The 16,251-nt window shown below is 38.3% G+C and overlaps 1 protein-coding gene across 3 annotated transcripts in view; it reads right to left on the bottom strand.

Moving 5' to 3' along the window:
* Nucleotides 1–16,251, bottom strand: part of uggt2 (UDP-glucose glycoprotein glucosyltransferase 2) — a 40,419-nt gene that overhangs the window by 16,320 nt on the left and 7,848 nt on the right. For all 3 annotated transcript variants that reach the window (XM_073811915.1, XM_065251677.1, XM_065251678.2), the window contains exons 15-29: nucleotides 15,473–15,558; nucleotides 15,223–15,358; nucleotides 14,782–14,913; nucleotides 13,044–13,208; nucleotides 12,775–12,898; nucleotides 12,511–12,609; nucleotides 10,558–10,652; nucleotides 9,402–9,611; nucleotides 7,116–7,247; nucleotides 5,698–5,825; nucleotides 5,486–5,581; nucleotides 4,581–4,683; nucleotides 3,927–4,006; nucleotides 3,083–3,272; nucleotides 2,392–2,550 (exon numbers count right to left, since the gene is read on the bottom strand). In XM_073811915.1, the coding sequence (XP_073668016.1) occupies nucleotides 2,392–2,550; nucleotides 3,083–3,272; nucleotides 3,927–4,006; nucleotides 4,581–4,683; nucleotides 5,486–5,581; nucleotides 5,698–5,825; nucleotides 7,116–7,247; nucleotides 9,402–9,611; nucleotides 10,558–10,652; nucleotides 12,511–12,609; nucleotides 12,775–12,898; nucleotides 13,044–13,208; nucleotides 14,782–14,913; nucleotides 15,223–15,358; nucleotides 15,473–15,558 (1,935 nt within the window). The remainder of the gene's footprint in view (nucleotides 1–2,391; nucleotides 2,551–3,082; nucleotides 3,273–3,926; nucleotides 4,007–4,580; nucleotides 4,684–5,485; nucleotides 5,582–5,697; nucleotides 5,826–7,115; nucleotides 7,248–9,401; nucleotides 9,612–10,557; nucleotides 10,653–12,510; nucleotides 12,610–12,774; nucleotides 12,899–13,043; nucleotides 13,209–14,781; nucleotides 14,914–15,222; nucleotides 15,359–15,472; nucleotides 15,559–16,251) is intronic.

The following is a 16,251-nucleotide window of genomic DNA, read 5'->3' on the forward strand; positions in this document are numbered from 1 at the left end:
AATTTAAGCATTAAAATCTGCTGCAAAGTTTTCCCCTTCAAATCTCCCTTCAACTTTTCTCACAGACTTGTGTTTCAAAACTTCTCATTTTCTCACAGAATTTCTGCCATCTCTCCTGTGCTCATAGACACTGAGGCATAAATCTTTCACCACTGGCATCTTTTCCACCACATTCAGGCAGGCTCAGGTAACCCCACTGCTAAAAAAATCCTAAGACTTTACCCTGCTGACCTCTCTCTCTGCTTTTCTTCCTGCTCCAAAACCCTGGTAACCTATTTGAACCTTTGTCTTTATCAAACTTCTTGCATTCATTTCACAAAACAACCTGCTAGACACAAACCAACTGGGCTTAAAAATAGATTTTTTTAATGTTGTATTTCCTTACTTATGTCCTACTGAACTGTACGTATGGTACTGTAAGATCTACCCTCATGATTGTCTATCCTCACCCTTCTTGACATAGTCATTTACCTGATACACTATCAACTCTCTCTATACTGGGCATCAGCAGTACTGCTACTCATTGCCTAGTTGCACATTTTCTTGCACACTGTAAAAAAAATTCCTTGTTGCACTTAAATGTGTAAGTTTACACAACTTGACTAGACTGAGAAAACCAGACAAATTCTGGCAAATTTAGATTTGCTCTGCAAGTAGTCTGACAAAGAGGCCATTTCTAATGCCGAGAAATCGCGGCACCAATCAGAAACGTTGGGACGGGCTTTACACGATGATAACAGCGCAGCGACGGTGAAGCAGATTTTGTACATTACAAAGATGGATGTCGCCGTGGAACATCACTCGTGCGAATCAGCTCTTACGTCTGTTTTAAGCGATTTAAACTTTTATTTTTCGTTAAAACCCAAGCAAAGAACAGCACTCGAAGCCTTCATATCTAAAAAAAGATGTTATCGCTGTCTTAACTACTGGATTTGGCAAAAGTCTGATATTGGAGAGTGAGACAGATGCATTTGAGAGACGTCTGTTGGTGACGCCCCTTTGGAAATTATTTGTCTATTAAGCTTTGCCAGACCATAACTCAGTTACTACTGAAAATGGTCCGGTTTTATCCAGGCTACAACTTGACTTAAACAAGTCATTTGAACTTTCTTGACAAGAGAGGAGTTGGTCTAAATTGTATAACTTAAGCCCATTCAACTTTATTTTTTATTGATACTACAAATAAATAAAAAATAAAGTTGAATGGGCTTAAAGCAACACTATGTAGTTTTTTTTACCTTTAAATAATGTCTCTAAAATTATTTCAGTGATAGAACAACTTTTAACTGGACAAATTGTACTGTTGCTGCAACCTGGGAAGCCTCCTAGCTGCTACAAGCACACTCTGAAAGTGGCGGTGGAGGGTAGAAAACTGTAAGTCATTTTTACATGGAAACTACATAGTGTTGCTTTAAATTATTACAACTTTATTTTTTATAATTTATAGCAACATCTATTTAATTTATAGGCAAAAAATTTTTTTAAGCGCAACAAGGAATTTTTACAATGTACTTGAAAAGGTTTGTAAGTTGTTTTAGACAAAAGCATAGCACAATGTAACTACTGTAGGGGTGTCACGATTCTCCAAATCCTCGATTTGATAACATTTTGAATTCTAAGGCCACGATTTGATTCTCGTTTTTTACTTTTTTTTAATCTCTTACTTTAATAAATATAATATCTGACCTTGAACCCAGAGATGCCCTGCCATGTTAGTCGTGCTGCCAGTGGAAAAAAAATGGTACATGCACATAACTGATCAAACAAAACTTCCTGTCAGATGAACATGCACCTTAAAAACACGCTTTTATTACCGTCAGACTAAATTTTGAGACCATACCACAATAAGTCATGTTTAAATGCTGTTTTCATAACTCTTGAGCAACTGAAATAAGTTGTTCTGAAACTTAAACCGATCTCAGTTCAGAGAAACGACCGGTCCTGTCAAAAACGCTGTTCTGAATGAGTTCAGCTGAAGGGCGAGACGCTTTCTGTTTTTTTGTTTCCCATGTAAAGAGCAGCTTGCGTGGTGTCTCCTGCATCTGCCATGCTATCTTTTGACCGGCTGTAGCTAGCTAAGTTAGAGGAGGTTGACTCGCAGCACTCAACATGCGTTTCTTCCTGCTTGGCAAGCCGACCGGACGTGACATGGGGCGTGGCAGCATCAACGATTCCATTTTTTTATTTGAAGTTCAAGGTTGTGACTTAATTTTGATCGAAATCGTGACACCCTTAAATGTAACTGCACAGCTATAAAACGGCCTCAGACCCCAAACAGAAAACGAGGGTTAGCTTACAGAAATTATCCAGTTTTAATAAAAGCTGAACTGTTGGTAACATCTGTGGGATGCAGTCAAATTCAGAGCACTAGGGGACAAAAGATGAACTCACCAGGTTTGCCATGACAATGGTGTCGTGCATGAGAGGTTCGCGTCTCATGCCCAGGGTAAACTGAAGTCCTCTGGGAGGCTGACCTGAGGACAGGTCAAAACAATGGCCCTCCAAGAGCAGATACTCCAGTTCGTACTCGGCGTTTACTACACCACTGACCTGAAAAGAGACAGAAGATGGCTTTCTTTTCAATATCAGCCACTTTATTTATCCTGATCCATCCTGCTGATATTAAACACATTTCTTTGTTTGGCTGAGCGGGGCAGCGTTCCAATCAGTTACAGTATAATAATAAAGAAACTGTAAGCCAACCACAGCCCAGGGCAAACAAAAGCAGGGAAAATGTAATAAATCAGTTTTGCCTGGCTAGAAATTGTTTATATGACTACAGCATCGGAGTAGAGAGGATTTATGGCATATATATATATATATATATATATATATATATATTATAAGATTTTACTGTCTGTACATCTCATTTGCTCTCATTAAATGAATATATGTTTATATCTGCATATGATACCGGCCATTGGTCATCCTGCTGTCTAGATGTCCGTATGACAAAATTAAATACATATCTAGTTTGACCACTGCTAGAAACTGGACATTATCGTTATCCAAAAACTAAAAGTCTAAAACTAATGATACAAATCTGTCTAAAACACCTAAGCATTGTACCAAGAGTTCATACCTCCTGTAGGTGGATGTTGTCTAGATCATACGGGCTCCTGACCGCCTCGACCATCCAGCTCTCAGGGGTTATCATATTGAGAGTGAGGAGAGGGGATTCTGGGATTTCGGTAAAGCGGGCCATGGGGCCAGGCGATAGGGAGTTATTGCCGAAGAAGGAAACATCTGACTCCAAAACATATCGATAAAAGCTGCAAGAATGAAAATAACACATAAACTACAGTATATAACCGAAATACCATTTTAGGATGGAAATCAGTAGGCATCACCCCACATACCATATACTAAAGTCCTGACTTCATGATTTTATTATAAAAAGACACATTAACTATTCACATTAACATAAGAAACACTGTTAAAATTCAATGTGAACTCCATCACATTACATATGTAAATGTATCTTAAAAGATGTTTCAGCACAGCTGCACTAATTTATCACCAACAAGTTTATACCCCAGCTCCTTAACCAAACGTGTTGTGAACCTTTCTCCCAAGTAATTTATTATTAGATGACAGTAAACAACCCCTAAACTCCAGTTTTATTAAGACATCCAATCAATTCGCAAAGCTTGAACCACTAAAAGGCAGTACAAGCATCCACTGCCCTAAACAGTGAAGCTGTCTAAAAAACAATAAACAATCACATCACTTACAGTTGTGGAAATCATTGACATCACATTTGACATTTAAAGATGTTAAAAACAGCATTATAGAGAAACAAAACAGGTGCACAGTAAAAAGAAAAAACAAAAGCAGGCTGAAATAACTGCTGTGAGCTATGTGTGTGTGTTTGTGCAACCCTGGACTATCTTAGAGCTGAAGTTTAATTAAGCTTTTGCTCTCACCTCTTCAGGGGCATCTCAGACAGCTTGGCTCGACAGTTCATGAACACCTGCACTTTCATATTGACCACTTGACCAAGCACCTGCCGCACACACAGAGGAGAAGGTCCGGTTATTACCCACAAACAAACAACAGGATTCAGAAGGGAGGTTTCTGGCCAAGGTCCAGGTCATGCTCTACAGGACTGTATTGAGAAGAGCCTATCACTATGATTTTGAAAGTTCTTTACTTTGTATGACTTTAAATGACATTGTAATACAACAGTGACTCTATATGTTTTAGTAGCTTGTTTATCATTTGATTATCTTGTTACTTTCTGTTAAAAAAGCCACCTACTTCAACAGACTTTTAATATCAATAAGAGATTGGACGTAAAACTTGCACAAATGCACAAATGTCCAATAAACGTCAAAATTCTGAAATCTAAAAGCAAATAAAACAATTCAGCATTGATCAGTCTAGTGTCACCTGGAGACATTAACATTAGGTCTTAACAGGATACAGTTACTAGCTGTTAACATTTGCCAATCAATCAATGAACGGCAAAGTTGTAGGCAGCCCAAACAATGAATCACAGCATACACCTGCCTGAGGTTTGGTGAACTGCTCAAACTACATAACCTCAATAGACTTCACAACAGAGAACGAATGCATACAATCAATAGAGGAGCCAACTTCTGTGCATCTCTGGTGAGAGGATCCACGATAGCAACCACGTCAAAGAAGACCTCATCATCACGCTGTGCTAGATGAAGAACGCTGTAACAACATACATTTGGTCAGGGTTATACATTGTCAAAGAGACAGTGTTGCATAAGTAACTTATATTGGTAGAGCTTCAGTATTTAAGTACAAATGAACAACAAAAATAATTGACAGGTGCCAATCATAGCCATGGCAACCCATTTGAGCGGCGGGGCAGAACTTTAGGTTTATGTAAGGATATGTAGCTGACTTACAGATTCATCATGTGAGAATTACACAAATTCAGTGAGTGAGCCGTCTAAATGATTACCGTTTCTCGTTCTTAACGAGTATCGTTTTGGCTAATTGTTAAGATTGAATGAAAACAGACTCAAAGTACAAGAACTTTGGACATTGTTCTGGAATGCTGCTTGATTCGGACTGGCTAGTGGTGACAATGATGAGGTTTGTTATTGCCAGATAATAACTGCTTGAAACTAATAACACAGCATCATCCAGGAACGGGGAGTCAGTTTTACAGGTGCGATTTAATACTTGCAAATAAATGCAATATAAATATGCATAATTAATAACATATGCCTTTTTTATTACAAATGATTAAAACAAATGCATGTTTGTTTTGTTTGAATGTTGAACTTGAAGGTGTCTTGGAAACTTTTCTCTTGGAAGGTTTGCATTTATTTTTCAAATAAGCTAATAACATATATAACATCAATATTTTGAGTACATATATGTTAGTACATTATCCCTTACTTGTCATGCATGACCCTTACATTTGCAAGTGTTTTTTTTTTTTAATAGTAGAAATATTCCCAAAATGTAAAGTATTTCTGAAAAAGTGAGCTTTTAGCTTTACCTGTGTTTGTCCTTTAGAAATTTGACATCTTTTCTGGCCTCTCCTTTAGGTGCCGCAGTCAGGAGGGCGTCCACTTTCATGACAAAATCACTGCTTCTGTGAAGAGCACAGCCAACAAAAAATATTAGCTAACTTTAAATCTCTTACAAACATCCCTGCCAAAACTTTACATTTATATTTTCTCTTCAAGTAAAAGTAAGACAAGAATGTACTTTTGGGCGTCTAAGTGCATCTGCTTGATTTTGGCTTTAATCTTTTCTGCTGAAGTCTGAAGTGTGATCTTCTCAAGCAGATGGAAATCATCCACACTTAACTCTTCTTCCTCCGATAGACCCAGGATCTAGAAAAGACATTAACCAAGAAAATCTGTGTGAGAAAGCAAGCAGATCAAGACAGATGCAGAACGCGACGATAATGAAGGTGATGTGGGGGGATCGTTGCACCCATTTATAGCGTTAATTATTTTAACACGCTGTCTGCATTGTTTTAACAATCAATTCACTAAAGGACTTTTAATTTAGGTGAAAATTAAGTAGGTCCCAAATAGGCAACAATTTTATGCTGAAAGCAATTTATACGGCGTAACTTCTGATCTTGCAATTTGGTGAAGGACGCCGCAGATCTGCTAAACCTGACTAGAACTTCACTGCAATCTAGTCACCTAAATCGATTCTTTATTATTTTGAAAGTGCAATAAACTACATTAATGTGGATGTAAGCAAAACTTTTACCATTTCAAAAATTCTAAATAATAATTAATTCAAACACCTTTTGTACTGTTAACAGTGCACAAATAAAATCTTTTTTTAAAGAAGTGGTATTTGCACTGAATTTTTACTACAATTTTCAGCAACCTTCCATGTCTACATAAGAGACGTGGTAATCTGTATGCATGTCACCAGCAGACCATTTTAAATGCAAATCAAAGCAAGGCCACCTGCCATAGCTCATCTCTGTGCCAGATGGCTATTCTAAACAAATGCAGCATCATTTCACTTCTAACCCTGTATAAAAAGCACTGTCACTTTGGATTTCAAAATGTATACATTTTTACCTTGAATGTAGTGTTTATAGCACACAAAATGAAAGCTGATCAGTTGGCTATGTCTTATTAATAATAATGTCATTAAAACATTTTATAATATATCAATTTTTCAACAAAACAAAGAAAGTACAAGGAGTTATGAAGCTCTTTGTAGACAAATCCTGAGTTTCATTTTTGTGTTTGTTAGAGGATGATGGGAAATGTCACTCCTGTTTTAGTCTGTAGCCTGTTTGTGCTTATGTCAACAGTGACGCTGCTGAAAAAAAGCAGCTTTATGAACGTTCATCAGTTCTATATAACCTGACCCTTGCAACAGAGGATGCTGAACGAACGCTGGAGAATTAATGCCAGGCTTTATCTCTCTCCTCTTCCCCTCACAGGTTACGACAGGCCGGGCAGACCGCTTAATACTGAGTCGACAAAAACAATGGCCCCATCTGAGGTACCAACCAACGGTGTGACCTTGCAGTTCAGGCTATTTATCATCCACATCGGTGGTACATACCACAGGTCATTATGTTATAAATGATTTCATAACTCCTATGGAAATCGCATACAGGAGAAGAGGGTGTTTGTAAATCTCACCCGGCCGTTGCTGACGACAGCTCTCTGTCCTGCTTTCAGCTTCAGAACATCCTTGCAGAACTGATGCTGGCTGTGCAGAAAATCTACTTCCATTGTGTTGAACTTCTTCTCAAATGCATCCTGGTCCATACCCTACGGGAGATGAACATGTAGCTGGAGCACTATAAACATGCATTATAAAAACTACTGTAAAAAATGGGACCAGGTTTACATTAAATGCTTTGTTGTAAAACCACTCATATATGAAAGTCTGGTTGGTGCAAAAAATACAATAGGAACAAACTACTGGCTCATTAGCTTGTTTTTTGATTACACTGCAATGTGAAAAATCCAATCAATACGTTATTGATAACTAAAGGTGTACATGTGCAGAAGTGTGGTCTTTTCTGTATTTTGAGTACAACATTAAATTGGCTAGACCTATGAAAAATGTGTCGCCATAGGAAACTGTGCAGTGTTAATCAATCATTAAACATTTTCATTTATCAGACTTGTAATTAAAAATGGCTTCACTGTCGATAACAAATCTCGAGTGTATGTGCTTTGCAGAGTCAGATTTTTGTGTTTCCAACATTCGGTCTCTCTGAGAAAGGAAAAAGTGCTAATATCAGCACAACATGTTTCTTCGCCATCCAATAACAGAGCCATAACAGGGCTCAGGGAACCAAGCATCTTTATTTTTGCCTATCTTTAACTAACAATAAAACTTATGCAACCGCTGGGATGGATGGAAGTTTTTCCTCTTACTTTACGAGAAAATGAACAGAAAGCAGGAGGCAATAAATTAAGACAGAAAAAAACCTCTCCGGGTGCCTGACAGACCCATCAATCTTTCAGAGAATTGCAATACTCTGTCAATAGGACCCTAGTTTCAAGTTGTACGAGTTCAAGGTACAGGGCAGACATTTCCAGAGAAGTCTAACAAAATTACATGTGGTTGAGGGGGTTCAATTGAGCAGAGAGGCTATGATCTTGTATCAGGTTTCTGTGGTGATGCCAGAAAGTACCTATAAAAGTTGTGTCTCTAATATTGTAGTCTTTGGAGTACAGTAAGCCTCAAGATCACAGCAAAGCTCATTTAATAAAAAATTTTGGATCTGAAAGTTGTAGGTTCAATACATTTACAAGTGTGCGTATATTAAACATTTCAACAATATATTTAAACATGAATGATTCAATCAGAGGAAAATTAATGTTAAAATAACCCCCAATTTCCACCGACTGCGGAAAGGATGCGGATCTGCAGCGGAGTCAATCGGTTTCCATTCAAGTCTATGTGTGTATTTCCACTGACTGCGTTCCGAATCCGTCACAGCTGCGGCCATCCGCAGCCCTCTGGCACAAATACGCAGAGCTTCTATTTTGGCCGGATGCCGGACAGCTCCGCAGGGCGGAGTCATGACTTTATTGCGTGATGATCATACCTGAATTCGCGAGATCTCGTGTTGTGATCTGGGCTGGTAATATCCCAAAATGTCTTCTATTGAAACTACTGTTAACTTTTTTATTTTATATGCAAAATTCTTCATCCACAAACAAAAATGGCTTAAATCCCCTCTGTAATATGATCCATTGTCTCATCTCTAAGACGTATAAAAAACAAAAAATGTATGCTATTTTTGAAATGTTATGATAATTTATTTAAAGATGTGGCTTAAATTATGCACTTTTTCTTACCCATGTATAGAATTTACGACGGTATAGCTTAACCTCATTTATCTTTTATATTTTTGTATTGTTACTCGAATCGTCTGTAATTTAACAATGCTTTTCTTTCCCTGAATGTATTTGTACTCTTTATATTCGTTAATAAAAAAAATAATAATAAAAAACGTCATAATTTAGCGTCATAATGGGCGGAGACAGAACTAGATATCGTGCGATCATCAGGTGAATTTGCGAGACCTCATGGGTCCTCGTCACTTCAGCACGCAGCCGCTCTGCAACAAATACGGAACTGGTGGGTATTGGCGGAGGGCAGAGTGTGGAGCCGTAACGCAGCGGAGCCTATCTGCAGCCGCTCCGCAGTTGGTGGAAATCCGGGGTAAACATTAAGCATGGGAAGCTAAGGAGTTTTGAAGAGATTTTTCAGTCTTGTTACTCAAGACAAAGAATGACAGGTGAAGAGATGTTATGTATGTCTAGGGGCTTAAAATATTAAAAGATAACAGTAGGAGAATAAAAAATAGAAAAATGCAGGCATTAAAAGAACAGGTGGCTTAAAATAATTTCTTGTCTACAAGCAATTCCACATTTGTCAGACGCTTTATTTCACACTTCACTAACCTGTTTAAGCAAGTGCTTAATCTTGGTGCCCTGATTGAGCAGCTCAACATTCTCCTCTTTGAGGAGTTTTAAAGTGAAGTCGAGTGTGTTCTTGCTGCTTTGGGTGAGAAGTGATGCCCAGACGGCTCGATACAGACCGCTGTTGTCCTCTGTGGGCCTTCGGCTAGGGTTATTGATCACAGCCACTCGACAGTTGGAGCCACTGGATTTCTGCAAACAAACAATGGATCAGAAATAATCCAGAAAACCTGATAGAACAGCAGCACAGTCCATTTTGTTCATCATAATCATAGATAATGTAAAACATCTGCTTAATTTAAACCTAACCTTTGACAAAAAAACTGTAGTGCCAAATCATGAGCATTAAAATGACATCATCCGACTGAAAATGCTTTATACTGTACAGGCATGTATAATGTACTGTATGTACAGTACTGTGCAAAAGTCTACCATCACCAGCTTTGTTGTTTTAGTAAAGTTTTAATGTCCATCCATATTTATTTTTCACTCTTTTTTTAAGATACAAACAGAAAATACAGAAAATATGTACACAAAATTAAAAACAAAACAATAGGATTTAATTTCATTTAGGTTTAAGAGTTCTTGCAGCTGCCTGCTATTACTCAAGTGGAAGGGGAGTTTACCCTAAATACTTCACACTTCAGCTTATACTTTTATACTGTTTTTAATACTACATACACATTTCCTGTATTTTCTGGATGTATTCTATTAAAGAGACTGAGAAATAATTATATATGGTCACTATATAATAGCCTAAGACTTTTGCACAGTACTGTATGTGTGCCATAAGGAAGATTCTTATGGTATTAGTCAAGGTTACTTCTATGCTAAAGAAAAGTAACCTCAGCCATGAGGACATTAGTGAACGCTTATATTAATTTGATATAAACTATAAAAATATATTATGTTTCACCTCATTTGTTTGCAATCTTGTGGCAATCAACAGCACTTCACATAAAAGCATATCTATCAAAACATTGCATATCACTTTTCTGTTGTTTGCTCATTACCCAACACCACAAGAACCTTTTAAAGATTAATTGCCCTCAGATTAATTTCTACGATGCACGTGCCGCTCTGAAGATGAGTTTCCTGTGGATACAACTAATTGGAAATAAAAACTGCAGTAGTTTACCATATGTTTCAAGGCGTTACGCAGCAACAGCCTCCCGGAGGCCTGTTCAATATCCGTAATAATCCACATAGTCACTCCATACACCACCTCCTCTTCTAAGGAGAAGAATAAATGAAAATTTCGCATTTTACAAAATGTATCATAGAAAGTCACTAAAGTTTCTCATGTGGGTAATATTAACCATTACAGTACCCATATACCGTATCTGCACACAAAACCAAGACTTTAAGGATACTTATTTCTACGTACTACAATTTGGGACAAACCAATTCTAATTTTGAATACTTTGTAAGATGGTAGGATGCAAATTGGGACGCAGGGCCTGTCACTGTTTACTATGCTAACAGCAGGCACAGTGCATCAACAAACACTCCATCAGTGGCAGCTGCTTTACGAAATCAAGCAGTCTAGATAAAGATTAATGATATGAAATAGCAGTGCTTGCTAGGCAGTAAAAGAACAGTGTTAAAGTTTTAGCATCCCATGTGAATGGTTATGCATCTTCCGTGCTGACTTTGCAGCTGCTATAAATAAGTAAATAGATGCACAAGATTATGACCAATCACAATTTAACATGCAAACTGATGTAAGTTAGAATTTATATACAGGTTTAAAACACTGTCATCGATGTCGGTTAAAAGTTGAACTTTCTTTAAATGTGCAACAACCAAATGTTTAAAAGGTTTTTCTTAAAATCCACATGAAATCAAAATTAAACTTTTTTCCTTTCAGTACAAATACGTTAGGCTTAATTACATACATAAACTGGTATGGTTCAAAATTTGCATACAGAAGAAACAAGCATTTAAAACTTACTATAGCACTTGTGCTTAAAAAGTCAAGAATTTTTGTGACATCATCAAACACATCAAAAACTGTCCAATTAAATGTGCTCTAGATGCTGAAGCGTCTCGCCCCCTACATTGCCCGAAACAGAAATGGGTGATTCTTTCGCAAAATTAGACTTATGAGGTGTCATGAAAGATTTTGATAAAAAAATGTAATTCAAAGTAAGAGTATCAAAATAAGAAGCATACAGTTACAAACATCTCTTCATGTATTATTTGGCACATGATTCCAAATGACATCATACAAACCAATTATGTAGGTTTTTTTCACATTTAAGGAGGAAATTTTCAGTACCGCAACGTGTCCATGACTGGATTTGGGGTTTTTGACATGGAAATATTTATAATTAAAATAAATCTAAAAAAGTAAAATCTTCAGTGCATGTTATATTATAAACATTTACAGTAAAGAAACATGTTGTATTTGGTGATCATTGGTAAATGTAGAGAAAATAATAAGGGATATAAATGTGTCCAAGACCAATTTTCTCATCCTCCGCAACAATTTTCAATCATTGTTTAAGCCCTCAAGGAACTGACATTTAAAAAAAAAAAATAGTTGGAAGGAACATAATTGACTGTGAAACTCAAGATGGCTACCAGGTAAGCAGTTCTTATGTTTTCTCTCCAGATAAAAGTCAAAATTTTGTTGGTTATAGTAGACAACTTTTTAGTTCTCATTACCGAAACATGAGTTTGTAAATTCAGAGATTTAATGTAATATCATGTTGCGGTATTGATAATTGTTGAACATGATAATCTAAAAAATGTAAATAATTCTATAGGAAATATTTTTTAAATTCTCTAAAAATGATGGTTATAGTAAGTTCAGACTGTAATCTTATATGTGCACAAAAATATTGGCTTCTAGGGCTTTTTAAAAATTCAAAGTGCACTATGTAGGGGATAAAAATTATTCAAACAATGTAAATATGCTTTCCATTGGGATGTATGAAGTCTGATGTTGCGTCAGTGTAAAATGGCAAGCACTGTAATAACAGATATGTTTTAATGTAATGTATGTTTACATTATTGTATGCATGTTTAATTGCATAATTGTTTGAATTTTAAGCACTATTTTAACATCTTTACCTGAATCACTCACCATCTCTGAGGAAATACTTCAGTCTCTTTGAAGTAACTGCTGTTTTGTCCCTGGAGTCCATGTAGGAGAACATAGTGGGGTCATCCCAGTCATCAGCAACTATTTGTTTAACATTAACAGAAATAATCAAGAGATTAAATAGGAAAGGTCAAGAAGACGACAACAGTGATGTTATTATGGGGGTGTTGATTTATCAGTGATGGTGACTAAGATTAATCAAGATGGTTCGATCATTAAAGCGGCAGGTGATTATTAAAGCATTACCTGGTGAGGCAGTAAAATCCAGATATCTCCTCTCAGAGCTCAGAATCAGAGGGTTGATGCGGGGAACCACATTTGCCTGCTCCATTAGGAAGTCCACAACATCAACACCCTCAGTGATCTGACTCTGTATGTGACAAGAAATAACAGCCTGCTAAGTAACGTAATGTAAAAAATGAACTCTGAACATGGCTTCTGCAAATCTATAACAAACATTGAGTAAAAGTGAAGTAAACATTTATTCAAAACTGTTGCATATCGAAGTGCCATACCATGAAGACAGCTCTCTGGAAGAAGTTGGTAGTTTCCATGATGCGCTGCAGCAGAACTGTCTCCATCTCTTCAGGGTCCATCTCCTCACTACTGAGTGGGACACCATTAAACAGACCCACCGGTAGGGCACCTAAACCACTCTTCCTGTAAAAGAATCCTCCAGCCTGAAGAAACACATCATATGGAAAGATCATAAAGCTAGTATGTTTTCAAACAGAGTTGAGCATCGGTGACAATGAATACATGGATGCTTTCGTGATAAACACCTTTTGCATTATCAATTCATAAAAATGCAATACAAATCAAAATATCTGCATTAAAACCAACAATAGCTATTTAATATATTAACCATTAAACTACATATGAGGAGTTCAGATGCAAAACCCTCTAAGTGCATCTGACATGTTTCTTGTAAATGAGCTTTTTTTTAATCAGGCTCACATGTTTAGGTTCAGTAATTTGACTTTAATGGCATTGAAAAGGTTATTAGTCAGTAATTGTATATACCCTCGCATTGGGCCCCCAATTTGCTAAATCCTCAACTGTGGATAACATAATTATGCCGCAATATTTAGTCTGTCTGGAACTAAGCTGAGTTAAACCACATCACTGTGTGACACTTCAATACATATGAACGGCCGCTACGCTAATACGATTTTGTTTTTCTCTCCCTGTCTCGTCCTCGACCCGAGGACGAGACAAACAGACCCAGTCCCGGTAGATGTGAAAGTCGGCACACCTCTGATCTACTGGCTGTCCTTCAACGTTATGCCCAGCTGATACCTGACCAACGATCACCGGCAGAACCGCTTAATCTCTGCTAAATCTCCATTTCCGTTCTCCCAAGGGTTTTTCCCTCCTAGGACTTATTTTTCCTCGGATAAAAGCCCGGGGTTTTTTTTTCTCCTAGGGGGTTTTTCACCCCGGGGAGGCAGCCTTTTTGGGCTTTACCTAGCTTCCTCTTCTATACGTTGCTTTAGTAATAAGTGCAATTATAATATTGAGTCATAGCCGCAGCAAATTTAACTGCTCATGCTATCATGTATTCTGTTGTGCTATCTGTCGTTTTCTGTGCTTTTCACTGCTTCTATTTATGTAAAGCTGCTTTGAAACAATTGACTTTTGTGAAAAGCGCTATATAAATAAAATTGAATTGAATTGAATTGAATTGAATTAATTGAAATAAAGTATTTTCACAAAATGTCACTTTGTCATTTTTGTTGGTATTTAACTGTCTTTAACTGCAAAACCCATCATGCGCAGTAAAAGACACATTAAAACATTTGCAAAATCCCTAAAGATGCAACTAGAAACATTGCAAATTATTCAAGTCAGAATGTAAAAATGAAGAAACGCACATTAGGGTGTGCTGTGATCCATGTCAATACCACATTCGGGTTTGTATTGAGCCCCAAGTACTCACGAGGGACACAAGTTTGAATGTGATCCACGATCGTTTGGATCACACCATTCATTTTCCGTGCACTTAGAGGACTTTGCTGAAAAATTTGATTCTGATTCTGTCAACAAAGTGGTATTTCTGAATGACCTGAGGCTGGGATTAAACGGAATTGAAGCAGACATATATCAACATATAATACGTGCTGAGAGCATTTGGTTAATATCATTATCTAATTTTGATGGAAGTACAGCAGTTTTTGCATCTGAGCTCATTATATCCATACTCAAATGTGGAACACTAAAATGTGAGAATTTTTTAGTTTCAACTGGGATTACCTTTCTGTTGTCATCATAGCTTGAGTCGTCTCCAAGAATTCTGGCAGCATTTGCTTTGGGAAATTTCTTTTTTAGATATGCAGTGATTGTATCCACTGACAGAGTCTCACCCACTTCCACCCTGTTATATATCTGCATGTGGCAAAAAAAGAGCTTGCTAGAATATAATGTCCAAATCATTATAATACAGTCACAGAACACTGTCAAAGTACCTCACAGCCTCATGAGGAGTATAAAGTCTCTTATAAAGAGGAATAACGTCTCTGTGTTCAATATCCAATATGAACAGACAGAACATTACTTTTACTAAATATATCCATTATGTCACATAAAATCGGGTTCGTCGTTCGATGAATTCTATTAGCAGCCCTGAATAAATGTTATTTTAATATATATGTGCCCCTACGAATTAAGTCATTTTTGGAGTGAAAATATACTCACTGACACCATTGCTGTAAAAGCTTGCGTTTCATCATACTCCTCTGAAATGTAGTTTAATATTCTAAAGAGAGCAACACCTGCATCCAAATATCCATCTACTTTATCATCTGTACTGACAACCAGCACAAATCCAATCCTGAGAGAGACAGAAACACACAGTCTAATACAACTGAACAATCACAATCAAGTATTACAGACCATAATCTATTAAAAATGCTAAAGGCCTGAGTGAGAGAGAACATGAACACACCTCAGTGGAATATTATGTTTGTAAAAGATTTCTGCTAATTTCACCAACTCGATGCTCTCTTCCTGTGTCGGATCGAGAAACAAAACCTGCAAACCACAAACAACTCTTGAATTTTCAACTCACAGTCAGTCGCACACTCGCTCACTCACTCGCAGAGTCAGTCACACACTCGCTCACTCACTCGCACAGTCGCTCGCTCGCTCACTCACTCGCACAGTCGCTCGCTCGCTCACTCACTCGCACAGTCGCTCGCTCGCTCACTCACTCGCACAGTCGCTCGCTCGCTCACTCACTCGCACAGTCGCTCGCTCGCTCGCACAGTCGCTCGCTCGCTCACTCACTCGCACAGTCGCTCGCTCGCTCGCACAGTCGCTCGCTCACTCACTCGCACAGTCGCTCGCTCGCACAGTCGCACAGTCGCTCGCTCGCACAGTCGCACAGTCGCTCGCTCGCACAGTCGCACAGTCGCTCGCTCGCACAGTCGCACAGTCGCTCGCTCGCACAGTCGCTCGCTCGCACAGTCGCTCGCACAGTCGCACAGTCGCTCGCACAGTCGCTCGCACGCTCGCACAGTCGCACGCACGCTCGCTCGCAGTCGCACAGTCGCACGCACGCTCGCACAGTCGCACGCACGCTCGCTCGCTCGCTCGCACAGTCGCACGCACGCTCGCTCGCTCGCACAGTCGCACGCACGCTCGCTCGCTCGCACAGTCGCACAGTCGCACGCTCGCTCGCACAGTCGCACGCACGCTCGCACAGTCGCACGCACGCTCGCTCGC

Source organism: Paramisgurnus dabryanus, chromosome 15, assembly GCF_030506205.2.
Source record: "Paramisgurnus dabryanus chromosome 15, PD_genome_1.1, whole genome shotgun sequence".
Lineage (NCBI taxonomy): Eukaryota > Metazoa > Chordata > Actinopteri > Cypriniformes > Cobitidae > Paramisgurnus > Paramisgurnus dabryanus.